At 40.5% G+C, this 23,393-nt stretch overlaps 1 protein-coding gene across 1 annotated transcript in view; it reads right to left on the bottom strand.

Annotated features, from left to right (window-relative positions):
* Nucleotides 1–23,393, bottom strand: part of KIF28P — an 81,121-nt gene that overhangs the window by 45,087 nt on the left and 12,641 nt on the right. Inside the window, exons 3-6 of the mRNA XM_010852890.1 lie at nt 17,921–18,124; nt 13,912–13,947; nt 8,345–8,569; nt 5,292–5,446 (exon numbers count right to left, since the gene is read on the bottom strand). Of these exons, the coding sequence (XP_010851192.1) occupies nt 5,292–5,446; nt 8,345–8,569; nt 13,912–13,947; nt 17,921–18,124 (620 nt within the window). The remainder of the gene's footprint in view (nt 1–5,291; nt 5,447–8,344; nt 8,570–13,911; nt 13,948–17,920; nt 18,125–23,393) is intronic.

Raw genomic sequence — 23,393 nt, 5'->3', positions numbered from 1 at the left:
CTGCATTCAGATGCTTTTATCTTTCCTTTTCTCCTTTGCTTTTCGCTTCTCTTCTTTTCACAGCTATTTGTAAGGCCTCCCCAGACAGCCATTTTGCTTTTTTGAATTTCTTTTTCTTGGGGATGGTCTTGATCCCTGTCTCCTATACAATGTCATGGACCTCCGTCCATAGTTCATTGGGTTCTCTGTCTATCAGATCTATTCCCTTAAATCTATTTGTCACTTCCACTGTATAATCATAAGGGATTTGATTTAGGTCATACCTGAATGGTCTAGTGGTTTTCCCCACTTTCTTCAATTTAAGTCTGAATCTGGCAATAAGGAGTTCATGATCTGAGCCACAGTCAGCTCCCAGTCTTGTTTTTGCTGACTGTATAGAGCTTCTCCATCTTTGGCAGCACAGAATATAATCAATCTGATTTCGGTGTTGACCATCTGGGGATGTCCATGTGTAGAGTCTTCTCTTGTGTTGTTGGAAGAGGGTATTTACTACGACCAGTGCATTCTCTTGGCAAGACTTTATTAGCCTTTGCCCTACTTCATTCTGTACTCCAAGGCCAAATTTGCCTGTTACTCCAGGGGTTTCTTGACTTCCTACTTTTGCATTCCAGTCCCCTATAATGAAAAGGACATCTTTTTTGGGTATTAGCTCTAAAAGGTCTTGTAGATCTTCATAGAACTGTTCAACTTCAGCTTCTTCAGCATTACTGGTTGGGGCATAGGCTTGGATCACTGTGATATTGAATGGTTTGCCTTGGAAATGAACAGAGATCATTCTGTCGTTTTTGAGATTGCATACAAGTACTGCATTTTGGACTCTTTTGTTGACCATGATGGCTACTCCATTTCTTCTGAGGGATTCCTGCCCACAGTAGTAGATATAATGGTCATCTGAGTTAAATTCACCCATTCCAGTCCATTTTCATTCGCTGATTCCTAGAATGTCAATGTTCACTCTTGCCATCTCCTGTTTGACCACTTCCCATTTGCCTTGATTCATGGACCTAACATTCCAGGTTCCTATGCAATATTGCTCTTTACAGCATTCGACCTTGCTTCTATCACCATCCTTTCATTCTTTCTGGAGTTATTTCTCCACTGACCTCCTGTAGCATATTGGGCACCTACCGACCTGGGGAGTTCCTCTTTCAGTATCCTACCATTTTGCCTTTTCTTACTGTTCATGGGGTTCTCAAGGCAAGAATACTGAAGTGGTTTGCCATTCCCTTCTCCAGTGGACCACATTCTGTCAGACCTCTCCACCATGACCTGTCCATCTTGGGTGGCCCCACACGTCATGGCCCCACACTAGCCAATCTGATCACATGGACCACAGCCTTGTCTAACTCAATGAAACTAAGTTCACCAGTAGACACTGTGATAATTTAATTAGTGAACTAGAGATTCACTAGATTTCAGAAGAAATCTAGATTGCAGCCTGGAGACATAGAGATGAAAAATCAGAAAGATAGGTTAGGAGACATGGAGGACAGGAAAAGAAGATTCAAATAGGGTAATTGAAGTTCCAGGAGAGAAAGGAGAAAAAAAAATGTGCAGAATCAATATGTGGAAAATAATGACTGAGAATTTTTTAGTGTTGATGAAAATCACTATCATAGAGCTATGGAGACTAAAAAATTCCAAGCAGGATAAATAAAATGCAACAGAATTAAATTGGAGAACACCAAATAAGAAGAGCTTAAAAGCAGCTAGGAAAAAAAGATTGTCTTCAGTGGAACAGTAATTAGGTCAACAACAGAAAACAGTAGAATGGTATCATTAATAAGCTGAAAGAAAAAACTACTTATCTAGAATTATATACCCAGCAAAATTATCTTTCAAAAATGAATTGAAATAAGAAATTTCAAACCAAACAAAAACTAAATTTGCTGTCAGCAAATGGTCATTAAGGGAAAATCTAGAGAGTATTTCAATCAGAAAGAAACTGATTTTATATAGCAGCTCTGAAGTTTAAGAAGGAATGAATAAAAATAATTTTTAAAAAATAGATAAATGTGAATGAACACTAACTGTATGAAACAGTAATGGTAATATTTGGGCAACCAGTCCATTCTAAAGGAGATCAGCCCTGGGTGTTCCTTGGAAGGAATGATGCTAAAGCTGAAGTTCCAGTACTTTGGCCACCTCATGCGAAGAGTTGACTCATTGGAAAAGACTCTGATGCTGGCCGGGATTGGGGACAGGAGGAGAAGGGGACGACAGAGGATGAGACGGCTGGATGGCATCACTGACTCGATGGACGTGAGTCTCAGTGAACTCCAGGAGTTGGTGATGGACAGGGAGGCCTGGCGTGCTGCGATTCATGGGGTCGCAAAGAGTCAGACACAACTGAGCGACTGAACTGAACTGAAAGAATAGAATTAGAATACACGTCAACAATGACATATGGAAGATGAAGATCTTCATATTATCCAAGGATGTGTGTGCTCAGTTGCTCAGTTATGTCTAACTCTTTGCAACCCCATGGACTGTAGCCCACCAGGCTTCACTGTCCATGGGATTCTCCAGGCAAGAGTACAGGAGTGGATTGCCATTTCCTTCTCCAGGGGATCTTCCTGACCAGGGATGGAACCTGTGTCTCTGGCATCTATTGCATTGTCAGGTGGATTCTTTACCACTATACCACCTGAGAAGCCCATTATCCATGAATAGGTTGAAGCATTTATTATTTTCAGACTTTGACCACTGAACAGATGAAAAAGCCAGGAAATAGTTAAAAAAAAAAAATGTTGAATTTTGACATATGACAGAGGCAGCATAGAAGATCACAGGGAGAGGACAGACTATTCAACAAATGAGACTCAAAAAAAATTGGTAATCTGTAAGGAAAAAGTAATGAAAAGGATGCCTACTTTATACTATATAAAGAAATCAACTCCAGATAGATAGGGTTTAAGTACAAATTTTCTTAAACAAGACACAGAAAATGAAAAAATGCAAAACGTACACCATAACTTCTGCTCATCAATAGACATCTTTTAACAAGTGAAAACACAATCTACTAACTGGGAAAAGATACTTATGATATATATACCTGAGAGAAGAGTAATAAAAATATGTTTAAAACATCTACAGATCAATGAAAAAGACAATAAATAAATAGAATAAAAGAGAAAATATAAGAACAGGTATTTTTGAGAGAAAATATATTGCTAAAAAAGAAATAAAATGTTGCTCAAGCTTGCTAGTAATCAGGACTCTCAAGACCACAGTAAAGTATGTTTGAAAGTGAAAGTCGCTCAGTCATCTCCGACTTTTTGTGGCCCCATGGACTGTACAGTCCATGGAATTCTCCAGGCCTTTCCCTTCTCCAGGGGATCTTTCCAACCCAGGGATAGAACCCAGGTCTCCCGCATTGCAAGCAGATTCTTTACCAGCTGAGCTACCAGGGAAGCACAAGAATACTGGAGTGGGTAGCCTATCTCTTCTCCAGGGGATTTTCCCAACCCAGGAAACGAATCAGGGTCTCCTGCATTGCAGGTGGATTTTTCACCAACTGAGCTATCCCGGAAGCCCAAAGTAAATTGGTAAATGTCAAGAAATCTGACAACATCAAGCCTTAGAAAAGATGTGGATTAATGGGATATGTTATACATTGCCACTGGGAGTGTTAACTGGACCAACAACTTTGGGGAACAATTTCTCACCATCTTGAAAAATTAGGTATTCACACACATTATATATAAAGCACAATAATTTCAGTTGCCGATATCAAAAAATCCTTTAATATATTGATACTCAGTGACTTTATGAGAATGTTCATAGTAGCACTATTTGTAAAAGCAAAAAAAAAACCCTAGAAACAACCAAATTAACAATTAACATGAGAATGAAGGAATAAATTGTGGCATATTCCCACAATGGATGACTACATAAGAATGAAAAATAAGTAATAACATGGATGCTGTAACAACTGCTACTGTAACAATATGGATGAATCTCATAGACACAATGTTTAGTAAAAGAACAGAAATAAATTAACTAGAGCCACACATAAGATAGATGGATATTGTTAGTAATGTTGAATCTAAAAACAAACTATACTCCTGGGTATATACTTAAGAGAAATGAGTAATTATTTTCCCCAAATTATATGTGCAAGAATGTTTGTAACAACTTTATTCATAATAGTTAAAACCTGGAAACAAACTAAATGCCCATCAAATAGAAGAAAGGATAAATAATGGTATATTCCTACAAAGAAATAATACATAACATGAAAAAGAACTAATAATTGCTAAGCAAAACATCATGGATAAGTCCCATAGAAACAATCCTTAGTGAATGAAGCCAGATATAAAAGACAATGATCTGGGAGGGAGGAGGGAGGAGGGTTTAGGATGGGGAACTCGGGTATACCTGTGGTGGATTCATTTCGATATTTGGCAAAACTAATACAATATTGTAAAGTTTAAAAATAAAATAAAATTTAAAAAAAAGACAATGATCTGATATAAGTGATTGCATTTATATGAAAATCAATACAGCTAGGCAAAAATAAATCTTTGATAACAGGTTAATTTCTTTTGTTGGGATTAAAAGCCAAGGAGAAGGCATGAGGGGGTTTTCTGGGTTTTAGAAATGTACTATATCTCAGTCTAGTCATTAATTACATAGATATATACATATATGAAAATCCATTGAGCTGAACATTTAAGATCTGTGCTGCTGCTGCTGCTGCTATGTCGCTTCAGTCATGTCCGACTCTGTGTGACCCCATAGACAGCAGCCCAGCAGGCTCCCCCGTCCCTGGGATTCTCCAGGCAAGAACACTGGAGTGGGTTGCCATTTCCTTCTCCAAGATCTGTGCACTTTACTATAACGTAATTTATATCTAAATAACTTTAAAAATGCAAGATCCAGAAAATAATATATTTTACCCTTTTATAAAATTCAAAAATCAGTGCTACTGAATATAATATTCACGTGTGATAAAATAAGAAAAGAAAGAAAGAGGGAAGCAAGGAAGGGGAGAAAGAATGTGGGGCGGGAGGGACATACATAAAACATAAAATTCAAGATGAAGGTCACCTCCAAGGGGAGCAAGATGGTGATCACCTCCAACTGTTTTTTGGATTTGGTGGTAGCTTTATTAGTGTTTGTTATTTCATCTAAAAGCAATTAATTAGTTTAAAATAAAATCTAGGAGAGGACCAGGAATAAACCAATGATGCGAGTTGGTCATGAACCAAGGGTTATGATTAATCTAAATTTTTATATTTGAGGTCATGTTTATGGCACGAATAAATACCTGTCCACTGATTATTTACCTGATGACATTTCCTAAATTGGTTAAACTTAGGTTAACGCGTGATCCTTCCCGCAGTCTGTCTCCTTCTGATCCTGAAGATTTCTGCCTTTCACTTCCAGCTAAATCTACCAAGTTAATACTGGACTGTTTGGTGAGGCCTCTGTCTGGGAAAACCTGCAGGAAAGCACCACAAGTAATGCTATTAGAGGGGTAGCAGGTTACATGAGAAGTCAATCTATTTCACATTTACATTCTGAAATATTTTTCTAATTGTATTTCACACTCAAAAAAGATATAATAAAATTTGCAAGTTAAAATGCCATCCTCTTTATGATGACATTTTACAATAACATTCTTAGGTCCAAACATCTCAGTTGCCCCTTCCCTTCTGTAACGTTATTTCCAGTTATGTATTCAGTTCAGTTCAGTTCAGTCGCTCAGTCGTGTCCGACTCTTTGTGATCCCATGAATTGCAGCATACCAGGCCTCCCTGTCCATCACCAACTCCCGGAGTTCACTCAGACTCACATCCATCGAGTCGATGATGCCATCCAGCCATCTCATTCTGTGTCGTCCCCTTCTCCTCCTGCCCCCAATCCCTCCCAGCATCAGAGTCTTTTCCAATGAGTCAATTCTTCGCATGAGGTGGCCAAAGTACTGGAGTTTCAGCTTCAGCATCATTCCTTCCAAAGAAATCCCAGGGCTAATCTCCTTCAGAATGGACTGATTGGATCTCCTTGCAATCCAAGGGACTCTCAAGAGTCTTCTCCAACACCACAGTTCAAAAGCATCAATTCTTCGGTATTCAGCTTTCCTCACAGTCCAACTCTCACATCCATACATGACCACTGGAAAAACCATAACCTTGACTAGACGGACTTTTGTTGGTAAAGTAATGTCTCTGCTTTTCAATATGCTATCTAGGTTGGTCATAACTATTGTCCTAATATTTCTGTAATCATTAAGTGTTTTTTTTCTGGCCATGTCAGGTGGCATATGGGATCTTAGTTCTCTGACAGGGATTGAACATGTGCCGCCTTCAGTGGAAGTGCAGAGTCCTAACCACTTCCCACTCAATAAATATTTTAAAGATAATGTGAAATCTGCAAAATAAGTAACTCTTCAGGATGGTGTAGTCATGTAGCAGAAAGAACGCTACAGGTTCTCTTGCTGTCATGTAACAGTGAGCCAATGATTTAACTTTTCTGAGCTATGATTTAACTTTTCTCAGTTGTAAAATCAGGATGATAGCATATTATTGGGATGTTATGAGGAGAAAGTATAATAGATGTAATGGTTCTAATCATGCCTGGCATACACTGTTAGGTGCTAATATTGCTACTGACATCAATAAACAGAGTATGCTCGTTTATATCCAGTCAATTTTGTCTCCTACCTCTAAAATACCAAATTAAAAAATAGCACAGAAAACCATATATAAAGTCTATGAATGCAACACTTTATATTCATTGTAAATATAGTACATACAAAGTCTATGAATATAGAGTGAATGTTACATTCATATAGAGTGAATGTCACATTCATATAAAGTCTATCAATGTAACATCTTACCTACATTGTAAAATCAAGTGAATAATAATTAAAAGTTTACTTGTGTGCTTAGTTGCTCAGTTGTGTCCAACTTTTTGCAACTCTATGAACTGTAATCTGCCAGGCTCCTCTGTCCCATGGGATTCTTCAGGCAAGAATACTGGAGTTGGGTAGCCATTCCCTTTTCCAGGGGATCTTCCTGACTCAGGGATAGAACCCAGATCTCCTGCATGGTAGGTGGATTCTTTACCGTCTGAGTCACCAGGGAAGTTTACAGAGTTCTTTAAAATGTAGTATCTTGGGCTTCCCTGGTGGCTCAGTGGTAAAGAGTCTACCTGCCAATGCAGGAGACATGGGTTTAAACCCTGGTGTGGGAAGATCCCACATGTCAGGGGGCAAGTAAGCCCATGTGCCTCAACTATAGAGCCTGTTCTCTAGAGCCCATGGTCCACAGCAAGAGAAGCCATCTCAGTGAGAAGCCTGTGCACTATAGCTAGAGAGCAGACCCTGCTCACTGCAACCAGAGAAAAGCCTGCATAGCAACGGAGATCCAGCCCAGCCAAAAATAAAATAAACAAAAATTTTAAAATGTAATATCTAAACTTCCCAACATTCCTATGAGGATAACTATTTGTTTCATTTTACAGAACAAGAAGCTGTGACTCAGGAAAGGTAAGTTATTTACCACAATTTCAGAGCTGGTAAATGGAGTCATACATGGTCTAGTGTTCTTCTACCAATCCTGGCTAGAACAGGACAATCTTCATTTATTACTATTTCATCTATTACTAGTGCTGTGGCTTAGGAGAAGGAGGTGGTAATATTGTAGCTAACTCTCATGCTTACCCAGGCTTTATGATAACCATTTCTGAATCAAATTGTCCATAATTGTAGCTATCATTCCCTACATCATTCCCAACCAAGGAGAATGGAGGAGAAAAGTGTGCTTTAGCTTATCAAAGATTCTAGCTAGTGGAGCATTACATGGATGATGTGGTTTCAAAGGCTTTATCTTGGACTTACAAATTTCAGAAAGACACTTCAGTATCTGGTTGTCCTCTAGCCTCATGGATCTGAAAGCTGACCATCATTATATTGGTGATGCACAGAAGGACTGTTAATAGGAATTCCCCATGACAAACCACAGACTCATTCTCCTATTTCCAAAATTTCATCAAATTGGGGGTCAAAACCTGTTTCTCAAAGTATATAATTTACTTGAGGGAAAACAGCCTTTAGCCCTACGGGCATTTCTGGGACCTTACTAGCGACCCTCTATTGGTAATGGGATCACTTAGGCCAGAGTGGGGCATGGGTGTGGGGAGAGGGAGGCAGGAAAAGACAAGTGTCTTACTTTCTCCTGCTTCTGACCCTATAGTCTATGTTTGGAAATAGCTATCTTAATCCATAGATCAAATCTAAAAAACTCCATAATACTCACCAGCCCATAATGCTACTGGGAACACATCCCCTGACGACCTTGGTGGGAGGTGGGGACATTGGCATCCAATTGAATCTTACCTGCTTGAACTGAATGGTGATGACCATGTGAGACCGGCTGCTGCTGGCATTCATGTTGGTCGAAGCTGTGGTCCTTATTTTTGCTCCCTGTTCCATTAGTCTTTCAATCTGGGCATAGTTCTCACAAGGCACTGACTGCAGACCATCCACATAAAAGCCCAGCTGTTGGTCCTCCCTTACTTTTAGCCCTCCGGGTTTCTTGATCCTGGATAGCAAATCTCTTACCTGTGGTAAAACAAGTAATGCAAACTTCAGGAAGGCACGGAGTTTTGTTTACTTCACTGCTATAGCTCCTCGTAGAATATATTACATGCTCAGTAAATATATAGTGGATGAATAAATAAATGTTAAAGTTCTGTAGGTACCAGACAGCCTCATAACTTAGATAAGTAAGAAACAAAGAAATGACAAGTAAGAAAATAGAGAAACCTGTTGTAGTTAGTGAAATCAGAAGCTTTTTTTTTTTTTAAGGAATTCAGTTTTATTATTTTCAAGTACCTAGAGCACTTCAGAGCTTCCCTGGTGACTCAGATGGTAAAGAATTAATGCTGCCAATGCAGGAGACATAGGTTCAGTTCCTGGGTGTGGAAGATCCCCTGGAAATGGCAACCCACTCCAGTACTCTTGCCTGCAGAAACCCATGGACAGAGGAGCCTGGTGGGCTACAGTCCATGGGGTCACACAGAATTGGACATGACTGAGCAGCTAAACAACAAAAACAAGAGCAATTCAACCAGACTGCAAAATCCCTGAGGGTGGGAGTTGACTAGTAAATCCTAACATAGCTCCTGACACATAGTAGGCACCCAGTGAAATGCTTCTGGAGAGAACAGTGTAACTGGAGCTAAGTCAACAAGAAATGTTTAATACATTGCATGTAGGATATTGGGGGAACTGCTTCTGTAGCTTGAAAAAAATTTTAGTTGGTATCTACAGTTGTCTGACTTTAAATGAAAGTGAAACTGTTAGTTGCTCAGTCATGTCTGACTCTTTGTGACCACATGGAGCCTGCCAGATTCCTCTGCCCATGGAATTCTCCAGGCAAGAATACTGGAGTGGGTAGCCATCCCCTTGTCCAGGGAATCTTTCTGACCCAGGGATTGAATCTTGTCTCCTGTGTTACAGGCAGATTCTTTACCATCTGAGCCACTGAGGAAGCCCCAGTGGTGATTTTAAAGCATTTGTGGTTGAAAATATTGTTCTCTTATTAACCTAAATATGCTCCTAGTAATCTTGTTAACTCTTGCAATTGATTAGCAACTCCTTTGTGGAAAACATAAAAATAAATGATCTCTTTCTGAATTGTCACAAATTTTATATCACAAAATAATGAAGTCTTACTTTTCTAAGAACAGTGATAAATGAAACTTAATTAAAAGTTCATAACATTCAAAGTACCTAATGTTCTGCCTAGGTTAAATCAGTTCAGTTCAGTTCAGTTCAGTCGCTCAGTCATGTCCGACTCTTTGTGACCCCATGAATTGCAGCACGCCAGACCTCCCTGTCCATCACCAACTCCCGGAGTTCACTCAGACGCACGTCCATCGAGTCAGTGATGCCATCCAGCCATCTCATCCTCTGTCATCCCCTTCTCCTCCTGCCCCCAATCCCCCCCAGCATCAGAGTCTTTTCCAATGAGTCAGCTCTTGCATGAGGTGGCCAAAGTACTGGAGTTTCAGCTTCAGCATCATTCCCTCCAAAGAAATCCCAGGGCTGATCTCCTTCAGAATGGACTGGTTGGTTAAATCATGCTGCCACAACTGCCACCACTCTGAATCTCTACTTCCAAGAAATTTATCTAACCCAAACAGGATTTGCCATAGGCTAACCTAACACAGGAATATAGGTAATTCTTTGGATCTCATTATTATTATTATTATTGGAGATTTGTGTGATGTCACACTTAGTGGCCTCAGGTGAAAGCCCATGTTGCATTTCCCCCCAGAAAGCCACTTCTGCCCGGCCACAGCAGGTCAAGCTATGGGAGCCTGCTAGAGCCTGAGCCCCTGCAGAGGGGAGTGGGTGTTACATGATGCAGTGAGGTCTGGGCTGGGAATCTGACCTGGGTTCTTCTGGTCCTGCCTCCAAACTGTGAGAGCTTTGGAGAGTCTCCTACACTGCCAGTTTTTTCTTCATAAGAGGAGGGGAATGGACTAAATGGTTTCTAAGATCACCCCCAGCTCAAATATCTGTAGCTTTAGGTCCTAGAGTCAAGTTGCTAGGGAACCACTGACAGAAACCACCGGCCTCGGCCAGGCACAATGATAACTACTTGCATGAGCTGTCTCACACCAGGAGGTCCCTCCTGATAAGGAACTTGGTGCTGGCACATAAAACTAACTGGGAGAATTCAGGAGGGGCCAAAAGGAGAGAACAGACACCACCCCATAATATGTCTTACTAACCTCCCAGAATTCTTCATGCTGGAGTCCATCTTAGCTGAGAGATGCTCACGCCACAAGGAAGGACCCTGAGTTAGGCCAAATATGGGCCAAGCAAGATGATTGGCCAGAGACAACCTGGAAACTAACCCCATGACCACAACACCCAAGACTGCCAGCCACGTGGCCGAGCAGTTCTCCTGGATCCCCTTACCCTGCTGCTCTCCTCCTCGGGGCCCCCTTCCCAATAAGGGCTTTAGCTTTGTCCTATGGATAATTCTTTTCTGAGGGCTAGATGAGAACCCGCTCTTGGCCCAGAAAAGAGTTCCCCTTCCTGCCTGGTTGCTCAGACGGTAAAGCGTCTGCCTGCAATGCGGGAGACCCGGGTTCGATTCCTGGGTCGGGAAGATTCCCTGGAGAAGGAAATGGGAATCCAAAAAGCAATCCACTCCAGCACTCTTGCCTGGAAAATCCCATGGACAGAGGAGCCTGATAGGCTACAGTCCATGGGGTCGCAAAGAGTCAGACATGACTGAGCGACTTCACTTTCACTTTCTTTCACTTTCCTGCAATAGAGGCAAGATCACACACAGATTGAATTCAGGCAAGAAAAATTAGGACAGTGGATAGAATAGCCAGAGATAGGAAGACATTGAAATGGTGACAACTTCTGCCTTAGCTAGAAAGCCTTTCCTATAACTTCCACTGAGCGATGTAAATTGTTAAGAAGTGGCATCTAAGGCTAAAGATACGTCTGAATAGGGCTCATTAGAAAAAAAAGCTAAGTAGGTTTAACCAGATAGAATGGAAGTGTGAGGGCCCAGAGATGAGGGCAGTTCCTGGCACTGGACTCTCCAGGTAGTACCTGGAGATTGAGTCAATGATGAGACCTTCCTCACTCACTTCAGCCCCTACGGGACTCTCCTAGCTCTGCCTCTATCTGGCACTCCAAATACAACTTCACTCTGCTGCTAGAGAAATCTTCTAAACCCAAGGCTGATTTTCTTATTTCCTTGTTTAGAATCTTTCGCTGATGCTCCATTGCCTACCAAAGGGCCTTTGCCTTCTGGCAACTGATGTTCAGCTCCCGGTCCTGATGCTTCCCCATTCTCACCTCCCTGCATGCTTCTCACTCTGGTTACCTGGCGCCCTCACTGTTCCCTTAAACGCCATGTGCTTTCACGTGTCCCTGGACTTGCTGGTACTAATCAGCAACCCTCCTCCTGGCTCACCAAACTCATAGCATCTTTCAAGATCCAGTCTAACTCCTCTGTTTACAAACAACACCAACAATCGCAGGTATGTTAGTTGCTCTCTCTTCTATGCCTTTTTAGCATTCATGCACCATACATGATATATTTTATTACTGTCTGGAGAGGATGTAAAATCTCCCACCAAGCTTCTGCATGGCAGAAATCACATCTTAGGTTTTATTCATCCTCAAAGTCTAGTGTGATGTCTGAAACATTAAAAGTTTCTAATAAACTTCACTTTGACTATTGAAGTACTACTGGAAAAATACCAGACCCCTAGCTGGTGAGACACGAAGAGGTTATAAGCATGTCCATGTCCTTATTTTAGAGATGAGAAAACAAAACCAGAGAGATTATCTTCATTAATAGGTATCAGTAGAGGGCCCACAACGTGATGCCATTTCCCTGCTCCTTCCGTCTGAACTTGGTGACAAAGTGAAGCTGCCTATTTGGTATGAAATAAAGGAGTCATACTGTCTTCCAGGCCCATCACTTTGAAAGAAATAAAAACTTAATCAGTGACCTTAGCATAACAACCCATTTGAATTTGCCATCAACTTTCAACAATAATAAATGTCTCGTGGAAGCATATGAGAAACAAAATGGGTATTTTCTCTCCTTAATATAAAGAGAAAAACATGGATGGATTTATTCCATCAATGTTTATTTAGCAATGATTAAGCGCAAGACTTTGGATAGTGCTTGGAGTTATATAAGAAATCTTAGGATATGAAACTGCCCTTAAGAAACTTACAATTATAGATACCTTTGTGAATTTATCCATTCAGCAAACCTTGGGGCATCCATTTTAAACCAAATATTATACTAAGTATTGCAAATAGAAAGGTGTAATCCTTTCTTCTAGAAATATAAATATGGAAATAAAATTTTATAGTATAAGGGCAAAGGGAAAGGGTAGAATGAAAAAGGACTTTCTGAATACCTAGTATTTGCTTAACACTACATCTCAATGTGTAGTCTAGTTTACTGTAGTTATTTTTAAAAATATCTATTTATTTGGCTGTGCTGGGTCTTGGTTGCAGCTGGGGGATCTTTGACCTTCATTACAGCATGCAGGATTTTTAGTTGCGGCATGTGGGCTCTAGTTCCCTGACCAGGGATCAAACCCTGGCCTCCTGCATTGCCAGTGTGGAGTCTTAGCCACTAGATCACCAGGGAAGTCCCTCGTTGTGTCTTATTTTAAATTCTCTGCTTTATAAATAAGCAATCTGAGCTCTGAGATAAATTGTCCAAAGTCACAAAGCTAGTAACTGAGAGAGCAGGGGTCTGAAACCATATTCCAACTATGATCAGATTTGCTAAATGGCTGGAAAAAATCAAGAGAAAAATATTTTGTGACACATGAAAATTATGTGAAATTCAAGCCTCAGTGTCTATAAACCAAGTTGTATTGGTACACAGCTCACTTACACTTCACTTACACTTCAGCTGTGGCCGTTTTTGCTCTCTGAGGGCACAGTACAGTAGTTGTGATAGAGACTTTAAGGCCCTCAAAGTCTAAAGTACTTTCTGTCTGTACTTTGAAGATAAAGTTTGCCAACCCCTGTACTGAAGCCAACTGCTTTAGGATGTATAGATAAGCTGACATTTGAACTGGACTTGCAGTTCAGTGGTTTCTCTAAGACCAGAGAAACAAGAAGGGTGTTCCAGGCAGAGGAAGGACAGATGTAGGAGAGGACATATTGGGAAAGACAGGAAGGTTCTATGTGGCTGATGCAAGGAGTGTGTGGAGGTAGAAGGCCATAAGACGAAGTGGAACCCAGCTAAAGTGAGGTAGGTTAGGGCTGGATAGCCGATACCAGGCTAACGGGTGTTGACTTATCTGCAGGATGGATGAGGGAGAGCCCCTGCCATTTTTTAAGCTGCAGAGAATCACTCAGAATTGTCTGTCAGAAAATATAATCGCTATTACCTGTTCGTTGTAAATTTCCAGCATGCTGAATGTAACCTGTATAGGAAAGAGCATAAAGTAAATTAAGATTCTCTTGAAACATTCACCTTTGGGACAAAAAAAAAAAAAGGGACTATGGAAACAACATAAATGTACAACAAAGGAAAAACCTAAATATTACAATAGCGACACTCAATTTCACATGCAATATGAGATTCTGAAATAATTTTAATGACATGGAGGAAGTTCTTAACATAAACTAAAAACAGGTACCAAAGTGTGTGTGTATTTTGGTCTCGATTGTGACCAGAAAAAAAGGCTTTTTCTTTATTGTTCACTCTCCAATCTGAACACATGCAGAGAAAAAGATTGGTCTTTACCCCTACCATGCCTTTGGAGCAACGTTAGCCAATCTCCTACCTCCTAAACAGAAGATGGGAGGAAACTCAGTGACTCTGGTCTAGAGAAAAGGCTCTGAGATACTGACATTTTGCCGCCACTATACCCTCCTTGGGAAAAGCTGGCTTGCCTGTTAGTCACCCTTCGGTGAGTCTTGCCAGTCAAACCCCACCTCCCAAGAACTTCCAGCTAGCTTCAGAGAGCATCACAGTTTTAAAATGAACAAATGGGAGGGAAGGTCAAAATGGGAGAATAGGAGGACATGAAGCTTACTTCCTTCCACTCACACATCAGTAACACATCTACACATGGAGCAATTCTCACCAAAATTTAGAAACTGGCTGAAAGACTCTTACACAACCAAGGTGGTAGAAGAGATCCACACAGAATTAGGTAGGAAAGGAAGAGAAGGAATCCGTTTGGGGTCTGCTCCCCTGGGAGGGACACAGAAGAGGAGAGATATTGCAGGCTTGAAGGGAGTGAGAGGTGTGAAAACACAACGGGCAACCCAGCCCGGGATCTGTCACCAGGAGGATGAGTCCCCCTAGCGGGGCCGGAAACCAGTGGGACTGACAGAGGGCTGTAAGCAACCTAGACTCCACTCCTAAGAACGTCCCCACACTTGCTCACTCCAGAAACAAGGCACAGAAGACGGATTAAAACTGCATGGGACTCTGGTCAGTTTCCTGCAACTGCCCTGGCGAGCCCCGCCCCCAGCCAGAGCCGAGCAACCACTCCACCCCATCTTGTCTCAGCACTGCTGCCCCCTGCGGGTAAGGTTGCTGGTGCTGGGAGGGGGAAGAACGCACACTTAGAACGCAGGAGCCATCTGGGACCCAACCCTCTAGGCTTCGGCTCTGGCAACTGGGGACTCAACGCCGCCCCCTACTGGGCAGTGACAGCCACTGAGCAGAGGAGAAGCCTCAGCTCACACCTGGCTCTGACCCTAGCCCCTCCATTTCCAGAGCTTCCCAGACAAGCAAAAACTAAGAATTTACCAATACTAAGTCAACCCTAAAAGCAATGTTAATAGGTCTCTCTAAGTGGAAAAAGAAAAGGCTACAGTAAGAATCTTTAGGAAAAGAAAAATCCCACTAGTAAAGGTAAATATATAATAAAGGCTGTGGATCAACCAATTAAACAAAGTAGTATGAAGATAAACGGGCTTCCCTCATAGCTCAGTTGGTAAAGAATCGCCTGCAATGCGAGACCCTGGTTTGATTCCTGGGTCTGGAAGATCCACTGGAGAAGGGATAGGCTACCCACTCTAGTATTCTTGGGCTTCCTTTGTGGCTCAGCTGGTAAAGAATCTGCCTGCAATGCGGGAAACCTGGGTTCCATCCCTGGGAAGATCCCCTGGAGAAGGGAAAGGCTACCCACTGCAGTATTATGGCCTGGAGAATTCCATGGACTGTATAGTCCATGGGGTCGCAAAGAGTCAGACATGACTGAGCGACTTTCATTTCACGTCACTTCATGAAGACAAAAGACAAAAAAAAAAAAAAAAAAAAAAAAAAAAAAAAAAAATTGTGCAGTCATCTATACTGGCTTTTGAGCAGCGAGCAGTTAGCCCACTTTTGGTAACAATATCTCATTGTGGTTTTGAGTTTCATTTCCCTAATAATTAGTGATGTTGAACATCTTTTCATGTCCCTATTGGTCATCTGTATATCTTCTTTGGATAAGTGCTTATTCAGGTCCTCTGCCCATTTATAAATTGCGTTGTTTGTTTTTTTGCTGTTGCGTTGTATATGTTATTTATATATTTTGAAAATTGACCTCTTATCAGATATATGATTTGCAAATATCTTCTCCCATTCAATAGGCTGCCTTTTCATTTTAATGATGGTTTCCTTCTTTGTGCAAAAGGTTTTTCATTTTATTGATCCCATTTGTTTATTTTTGCTTCTCTTTCCCTTACTTTTGAGTCAGAGCCACAAAAACACTGCTAAGAATTCAATGTGGTTACTGCTTATGCTTTCTTCTAGCAATTGAATGGTTTCAAGTCTTACATTCAAGTATTTAATACATATTAAGTTAATTTTGTGTATGGTATAAGATGAAGCAAAGTGTTAGTCACTCGGTCATGTCCAACTCTTTGCAACCCCATGGACTATAGCCTGCCAGGCTCCTCTGTCCATGGAATTTTCCAGGCAGGAATACTGGAGTGAGTTGTCATTTCCTTCTCCAGGGGATCTTCCTGACCCAGGAACTGAACCTGGGTCTCCTGCATTACAGGCAAACTCTTTACCATCTGAGCCACCAGGAAAACCCTATGATATAAGACAGTGGTCTAGTTTCATTCTTTTGCATGCGACTAGCCAATTTTCCCAACACTGTTTATTGAACAGACTCTCCTTTCTCACTGCATGTTCTTCACGCCTTTTTCATAATTAATCATCCATGTATGTATGAGTTGATTTCTGGGCTCTCAGTTTTGTTCTGTTGATCTCTGTGTCTATTTTTGTACCAGTATCATACTTTCTTTAATTTAAAAATTTAATGAATTCCTAGATATTTGAAAATATAATTCCAGAGAAAGTATTTAAAAGCCTACCATTGAAAGAAAAAGATAAAATCAGAGCAAACTTCATAAAAAACACTTTTTGAAAAGGTGAGTAATTGACATTGAAGAATATTGTAATTATTTTTCACTTTTTAAAAAATTTTTTATTTGGTACTGGGGTATAGCTGATTAATAATGTGGTGATAATTTCAGGTGAACAGCGAGGGACTCGGTTGTACATATACATGTATCCATTCTCCCCAAACTCCCCTCCCGTCCAGGATGCCACATAACATCGAGCAGAGTTCCATGTGCTATACAGTAGGTCCTTCTTGGTTATCCATTTTAAATATAGCAGTGTAGTATCATATTTTTTTGATCACTATAGTTTTGTAGTACAGTTTGAAACAAGGGAGTGTGATGCTTTCAGCTTTGTTCTTCTTTCTCAAGATTGTTTTGACTATTGGTGATCTTTTGCAGTTCTATACAAATTTTAGAATTATTCTACTTCTGTGAAATTTGTCACTAGACTTTTGATAGGGATTGTATTGAATCAGTAGATAAATTTGAGTGGTATGGGCATTTAAATGTATTAATTCTTCCAACTCATGAACATGGGCTGCATATCCATTTATTTGCATTTTCATCAGTTTCTTTCATCAGTGTACTAGAGTTTTCTGTGTGGGGTATTTCACCTTCTAGGGAAAGTAAGAAGCTATGTTAGGACAATTAAGAAGCAAGATAATATTCTTAATTTAGAAATAAGAATAAATTAAGAGGAGAACACACCTTGATAGAAGAGGGGAGCAAAGGGAACCAGAAACTTGAGCTGGCTAGGGTTTTGTCTTATAAGACTCCACAGCGGTCTCTTGTTATTGTCATCATTTAAGATGTCTGCTTCTATGACACTCAAAATGCCTTTAAAAAATATTTTCCTGAGTTTGCCTCCATAGAACCAGAAAAATTCAACATTTTATTTGATTTTGTAATGATATAAGGATTTTGGTATGGAAAATTAACATTATCCTAAATAGATACACTGATAACTTCCACTGGGGGCAAAGAATTTCCAAAATGAAAAAAAATTTTTTTTCCTTAAAGAAGGGATTCTACAATAATACATACCTGGTATTCTTGATTTTTGTCCCGATTCTCAATTGCTTGAAATAGCTCTTCGCACACATTTGGAATGATACCCTTGTTTGCACCAAACCCAATCATGGAATAGCTTTTTCCAGAGCCAGTCTGCCCATAGGCCAAGAGAGTAGTATTATAGCCTTGCCAAGCACTGTCCAGAATTCCCCTGCCAAGATCATGAAAAACCTCTTTCTGGAAAGAAAATTGCAGGTATTATGTTCAGCACAGACTTTTCACAGTACTTTTAAAATCTAACATTCTGGTTTTGATTAATTCCACCTTAATTAGTATCATTCAACTTACTTGAAATATAACTCATATGCTATTTTAGAACCAATGGAATAAAGCTGGAAACCAAAAATAGATTTGTCAGTTTGGAAGATACTGATCACCATGGGATCACCGCAGATCTTCAACTAGCTACTGCTACTGCTGCTAAGTCGCTTCACTCTTGTCCGACTCTGTGCGACCCCAGAGACGGCAGCCCACCAGGCTCCGCCATCCCTGGGATTCTCCAGGCAAGAACACTGGAGTGGGTTGCCATTTCCTTCTCCAGTGCATGAAAGTGAAAAGTGAAAGTGAAGTCGCTCAGTCGTGTCCGACCCTCAGCAACCCCATGGACTGCAGCCTACCAGGCTCCTCCGTCCATGGGATTTTTCCAGGCAAGAGTACTGGAGTGGAGTGCCATTGCCTTCTCCATCAACTAGCTAGTACCCATCAGTAATGGACTTATGTATTTTACAAAACATGGGCTAGGTCTTTAAAATTCAGCAATTAGACAAACATTTCAAGGCTCCAAGGGACACAGACCAGCCAAAGTGTTTTCTATTGGGTTGACCAAAGTGTTCATTTGTTTTTTATCTAAAAGATGGTTGTAGTAGTCCTTAATAGTCTTTAACTTCATTTGAAACAATTTTGTTACATTGCATTGTGACAGCTGTCATCTCAGTGTACATTTAGAAAAACTTATCAGAAATTGGTGAATTTTTGTATAACCATTTTAATATTGAAGATGGAAAAATAAAAGCAACATTTTGGCATATTGTGTGTATTATTTCAAGAAAAGTAAAAAAATTTATGAAGTGTATGGAGAAGGTGCTGTGACTGATCGAATGTGTTAAAAGTGGTTTGTGGTTTCCCTGGACATGTTCCATGGTCGAGTAGACCACTTGAAGTTCAAGGTCAACTATCACAGTTCTTGCAGTCTTTTAAAACTGTCTTTTGAAAACTGAGATAGAATTGACACATAACATTAAATAGTTTCAAATGTATAGCATAATGATTTGATCTATGTATTTATTGAGAAATGATTACCAGAAGTTCACACCCATTACTTCACAGAGTTAAACATTTTTTTCTTCAATGAGAACATTTAAGATCTACTCTTTTAGCAACCTTCGAATATACAACGTTGGATTGTTAACTCCAGGCATACCTCAGAGGTACTATGGGTTCAGTTCCAAACCATCACAATAAAGAAAGTAATGCAGTAACATGAGTCACAATTTTTTTGGTTTTCCAGTGCACATAAAAGTTATGTTTACACTATACTGTAATTTATTGTGTAATAGCATGACATCTAAAAAAAACCAATGGATATATCAGTTTAAAAATATCTCACTGCTCAAAAATGCTACCCATCATCTGAGTCTTCAAGGAGTCATAATCTTTTTGTAATAGTATCATCAAAGTTCACTGGTCACAGATTACTATGAGAAATAGAAAGAAAAAGTTTTAAATATTTGGGAAAGTTACTAAAATGTGACACAGAGACATGAAGTGAGCAATGTTGGGAAAGTGGCACCAATTGACTCAGGCTTGCTTGATTCAGGACTGCCAGAAATCTTCAATTAGTGAAAACAAAATGCCCAAATACTGTATCTGAAAAGTGCAATAAAGCAAAGCACCTGTATAATCACCATGCTATATATTACATCTCTAGGACTTATTTATCTTACTGGAAGTTTGTAACTTTTGATGATCCTCTCCATTTTCACCCATATACCAGTCTCACCCCCCTCAACTCCACCCCCAAACACTAACCCCCTGCCTCTGGAAACCAACAATCTGTTCTCTGTTATCACGTTCATTTTTAAAAATATTCCACAGTAAGTATTTCTTTCTCTGTACAACTTATTTTACTTAGCATAATGTCCCTAAGGTCCATCCATGTTGGTGCAAATGGTGGCATTTCCTTCTTTTTAATGGCTGAATGATACTCTATTGGCTATATATGTATGTGCATATATGTATATATACATATATATTTCTTGGTGGCTCATATTGTAAAGAATCTGCCTGAAATGCGGGAGACCCGGGTTCAATCCCTGGGTTGGGAAGATCCCCTGGAGGACGGCATGACAACCCACTCCAGGATTCTTGGCCGGAGAATCCCATGGACAGAGGAGCCTGATGGGCTACAGTTCATGGGGTTGCAAAGAGTCAGACATGACTGAGTGACTAAGCACGGAACTGCATATACATACATATATATATACACACACATACATTTTCTTTATCCATTGTCTTGATTATTGTAGATCTGTCTACAGTGGGTTTCAGTTCTTCAAATTAATGTTGGCTACTGTAAGTCCTTTACAATTCCATGTAAATTATTGAAATAGTGTAATTTCTGTAAAAAGTTACCATTGGCGTTTTGGTTGAGATTTTTTTGAATCTGTTGATCAATATGACTTCTTAATAATGTTGAGTCTTCTGATTTGTATTCCTCTTCTTAATGTTTTTATAGTGCACAGATTTTGCATAGATTTTGTAAATTTAACCAACTAGTTCATGGTTTTGATGTTGCTGTAAATATTTTACAATCTTAATTACAATTCAGTTCAATTCAGTTCAGTTGCTCAGTCATGTCCGAATCACAGCACACCAGACCTCCCTGTCCATCACCAACTCCCAGAATTTACTCAAACTCATGTCAATCGAGTTGGTGATGCCATCCAGCCATCTCATCCTCTGTTGTCCCCTTCTCCTCCTGCCTCCAATCGCTCCCAGCATCAGTGTCTTTTCCAATGAGTCAACTCTTCACATGAGGTGGCCAAAGTATTGGAGTTTCAGCTTTAGCATCAGTCCTTCCAATGAACACCCAGGACTGATCTCCTTTAGAATGGACTGGTTGGATCTTGTAATTATATGTGATTATGAGTGAGTGAGTGAAATCTCTCAGTTGTGTCTGACTCTTTGCGACCCCATGGATTGTAGCCTATCAGGATCCTCAGTCCATGGGATTTTCCAGGCAAGAATACTGGAGTGGGTTGCCATTTCCTTCTCCAGGGGATCTTCCTGACCCAGAGATCGAACCCAGGTCTCCCGCATTGTAGGCACATGCTTTACCATCTGAGCCACCAGGGATTTGAATACATAAATAAATTATAATCTTAATTTCCAATTGCTCACTGCTAGCATAGAGAGATAGCTTCTCAGGTGGCTCAGTGGTAAAGAATCCTCTTGCCAATACAGGAGACACAGGAGATGGCGGGTTCAATCCCTGGGTAGGGATCCACTGGAAGAGGAACTGGCAACCCATTCCACTATTCTTCCCTGGAGAATCCCATGGACAGAGGAGCCTGCCAAGCTGGAGTCCACTGGGTCACAAAGAGTTGGATACAACTAAGCATGCATGTAGCATAGGGGAATTTTATCAATTTTTGTATATTGACCTTGGTTAACAAACTTATTCACTGTAGTAGCTTTTCCTCCACTTTTTTGGCAGATTCCTTAGGGCTTTTTTCATAGATAATTATGTTGTCTGCAAGTAGTTATACTTCTTCATTTTCAATCTGCATATCATTCAGTTCAGTTCAGTCTCTGACTTGTGTATGACTCTTTGCGACCTCATGAACTGCAGCACGGCGGGCCTCCCTGTCCATCACCAACTCCTGGAGTCCACTCCAACTCACGTCCATTGTGTCGGTGATGCCATTCAACCATCTCATCCTCTGTCGTCTCTTCTCCTCCTGTCCTCAATCTTTCCCAGCATCAGGGTTTTTTCAAATGAGTCAGTTCTTCGCATAGGCCAAAGTATTGGAGTTTCAGCTTCAACATCAGTCCCTCCAATGAACACCCAGGACTGATCTCCTTTAGGATGGACTGGTTGGATCTCCTTGCAATCCAAGGGACTCTCAAGAGTCTTCTGCAACACCACAGTTCAAAAGCATCAATTCTTCGGCACTCAGCTTTCTTTGTAATCTAACTCTCACATCCATACATGACTACTGGAAAAACCATAGCCTTGACTAGATGGACCTTTGTTGGCAAAGTGATGTCTCTGCTTTTTAATACGTTGTGTAGGTTGGTCATGACTTTCCTTCTAAGGAGCAAGCGTCTTTTAATTCATGGCTGCAATCACCATCTGCAGTGATTTTGGAGCCCAGAAAAATAAAGTCAGCCACTGTTTCCCCATCTATTTCCCATGAATTGATGGGACCAGATGCCATGATCTTAGTTTTCTGAATGTTGAGCTGTAAGCCAACTTTTTCACTCTCCTCTTTCACTTTCATCAAGAGGCTTCTTAGTTCTTCTTCACTTTCTGCCATAAGGGTGGTGTCATCTGCATATCTGAGGTTATTGATATTTTTCCTGGCAATCTTGATTCCAGCTTGTCCTTTATCCAGCCCAGCATTTCTCATGATGTACTCTGCATATAAGTTAAATAAGCAGGGTGACAATATACAGCCTTGACGTACTCCTTTTCCTGTTTGGAACCTGTCTGTTGTTCCATGTCCAGTTCTAACTGTTGCTTCCTGTCCTGCGTATAGGTTTCTCAAGAGGCAGGTCAGGTGGTCTGGTATTCCCATCTCTTTCAGAATTTTCCACAGTTTATTGTGATCCACACAGTGAAAGGCTTTGGCATAGTCAATAAAGCAGAAATAGATGTTTTTCTGGAACTCTCTTGCTTTTCCCATGATCCAGCGGATGTTGGCAATTTGATCTCTGGTTCCTCTGCCTTTTCTAAAACCAGCTTGAACATCAGGAAGTTCACGGTTCACATATTGCTGAAGCCTGGCTTGGAGAATTTTGAGTATTACTTTACTAGCATGTGAGATGAGTGCAATTGTGCGATAGTTGGAGCATTCTTTGGCATTGCCTTTCTTTGGGATTGGAATGAAAACTGACCTTTTCCAGTCCTGTGGCCACTGCTGAGTTTTCCAAATTTGCTGGCATATTGAGTGCAGCACTTTCACAGCATCATCTTTCAGGATTTGAAATAGCTCCACTGAATTCCATCACCTTCACTAGCTTTGTTCTTAGTGATGCTTTCTAAGGCCCAATTGACTTCACATTCCAGGATGTCTGGCTCTAGGTGAGTGATCACACAATCGTGATCATCTGGGTCATGAAGATCTTTTTTGTACAGTTCTTCTGTGTATTCCTGCCACCTCTTCTTAATATCTCCTGCTTCTGTTAGGTCCATACCATTTCTGTCTTTTATTGAGCCCATCTT

The sequence above is a fragment of the Bison bison genome, unplaced genomic scaffold, assembly GCF_000754665.1.
Source record: "Bison bison bison isolate TAMUID 2011002044 unplaced genomic scaffold, Bison_UMD1.0 scf7180017864317, whole genome shotgun sequence".
Lineage (NCBI taxonomy): Eukaryota > Metazoa > Chordata > Mammalia > Artiodactyla > Bovidae > Bison > Bison bison.
Note: the sequence above shows the minus strand (reverse complement) of the source record. Positions and strands in the feature narration are given on the sequence as shown.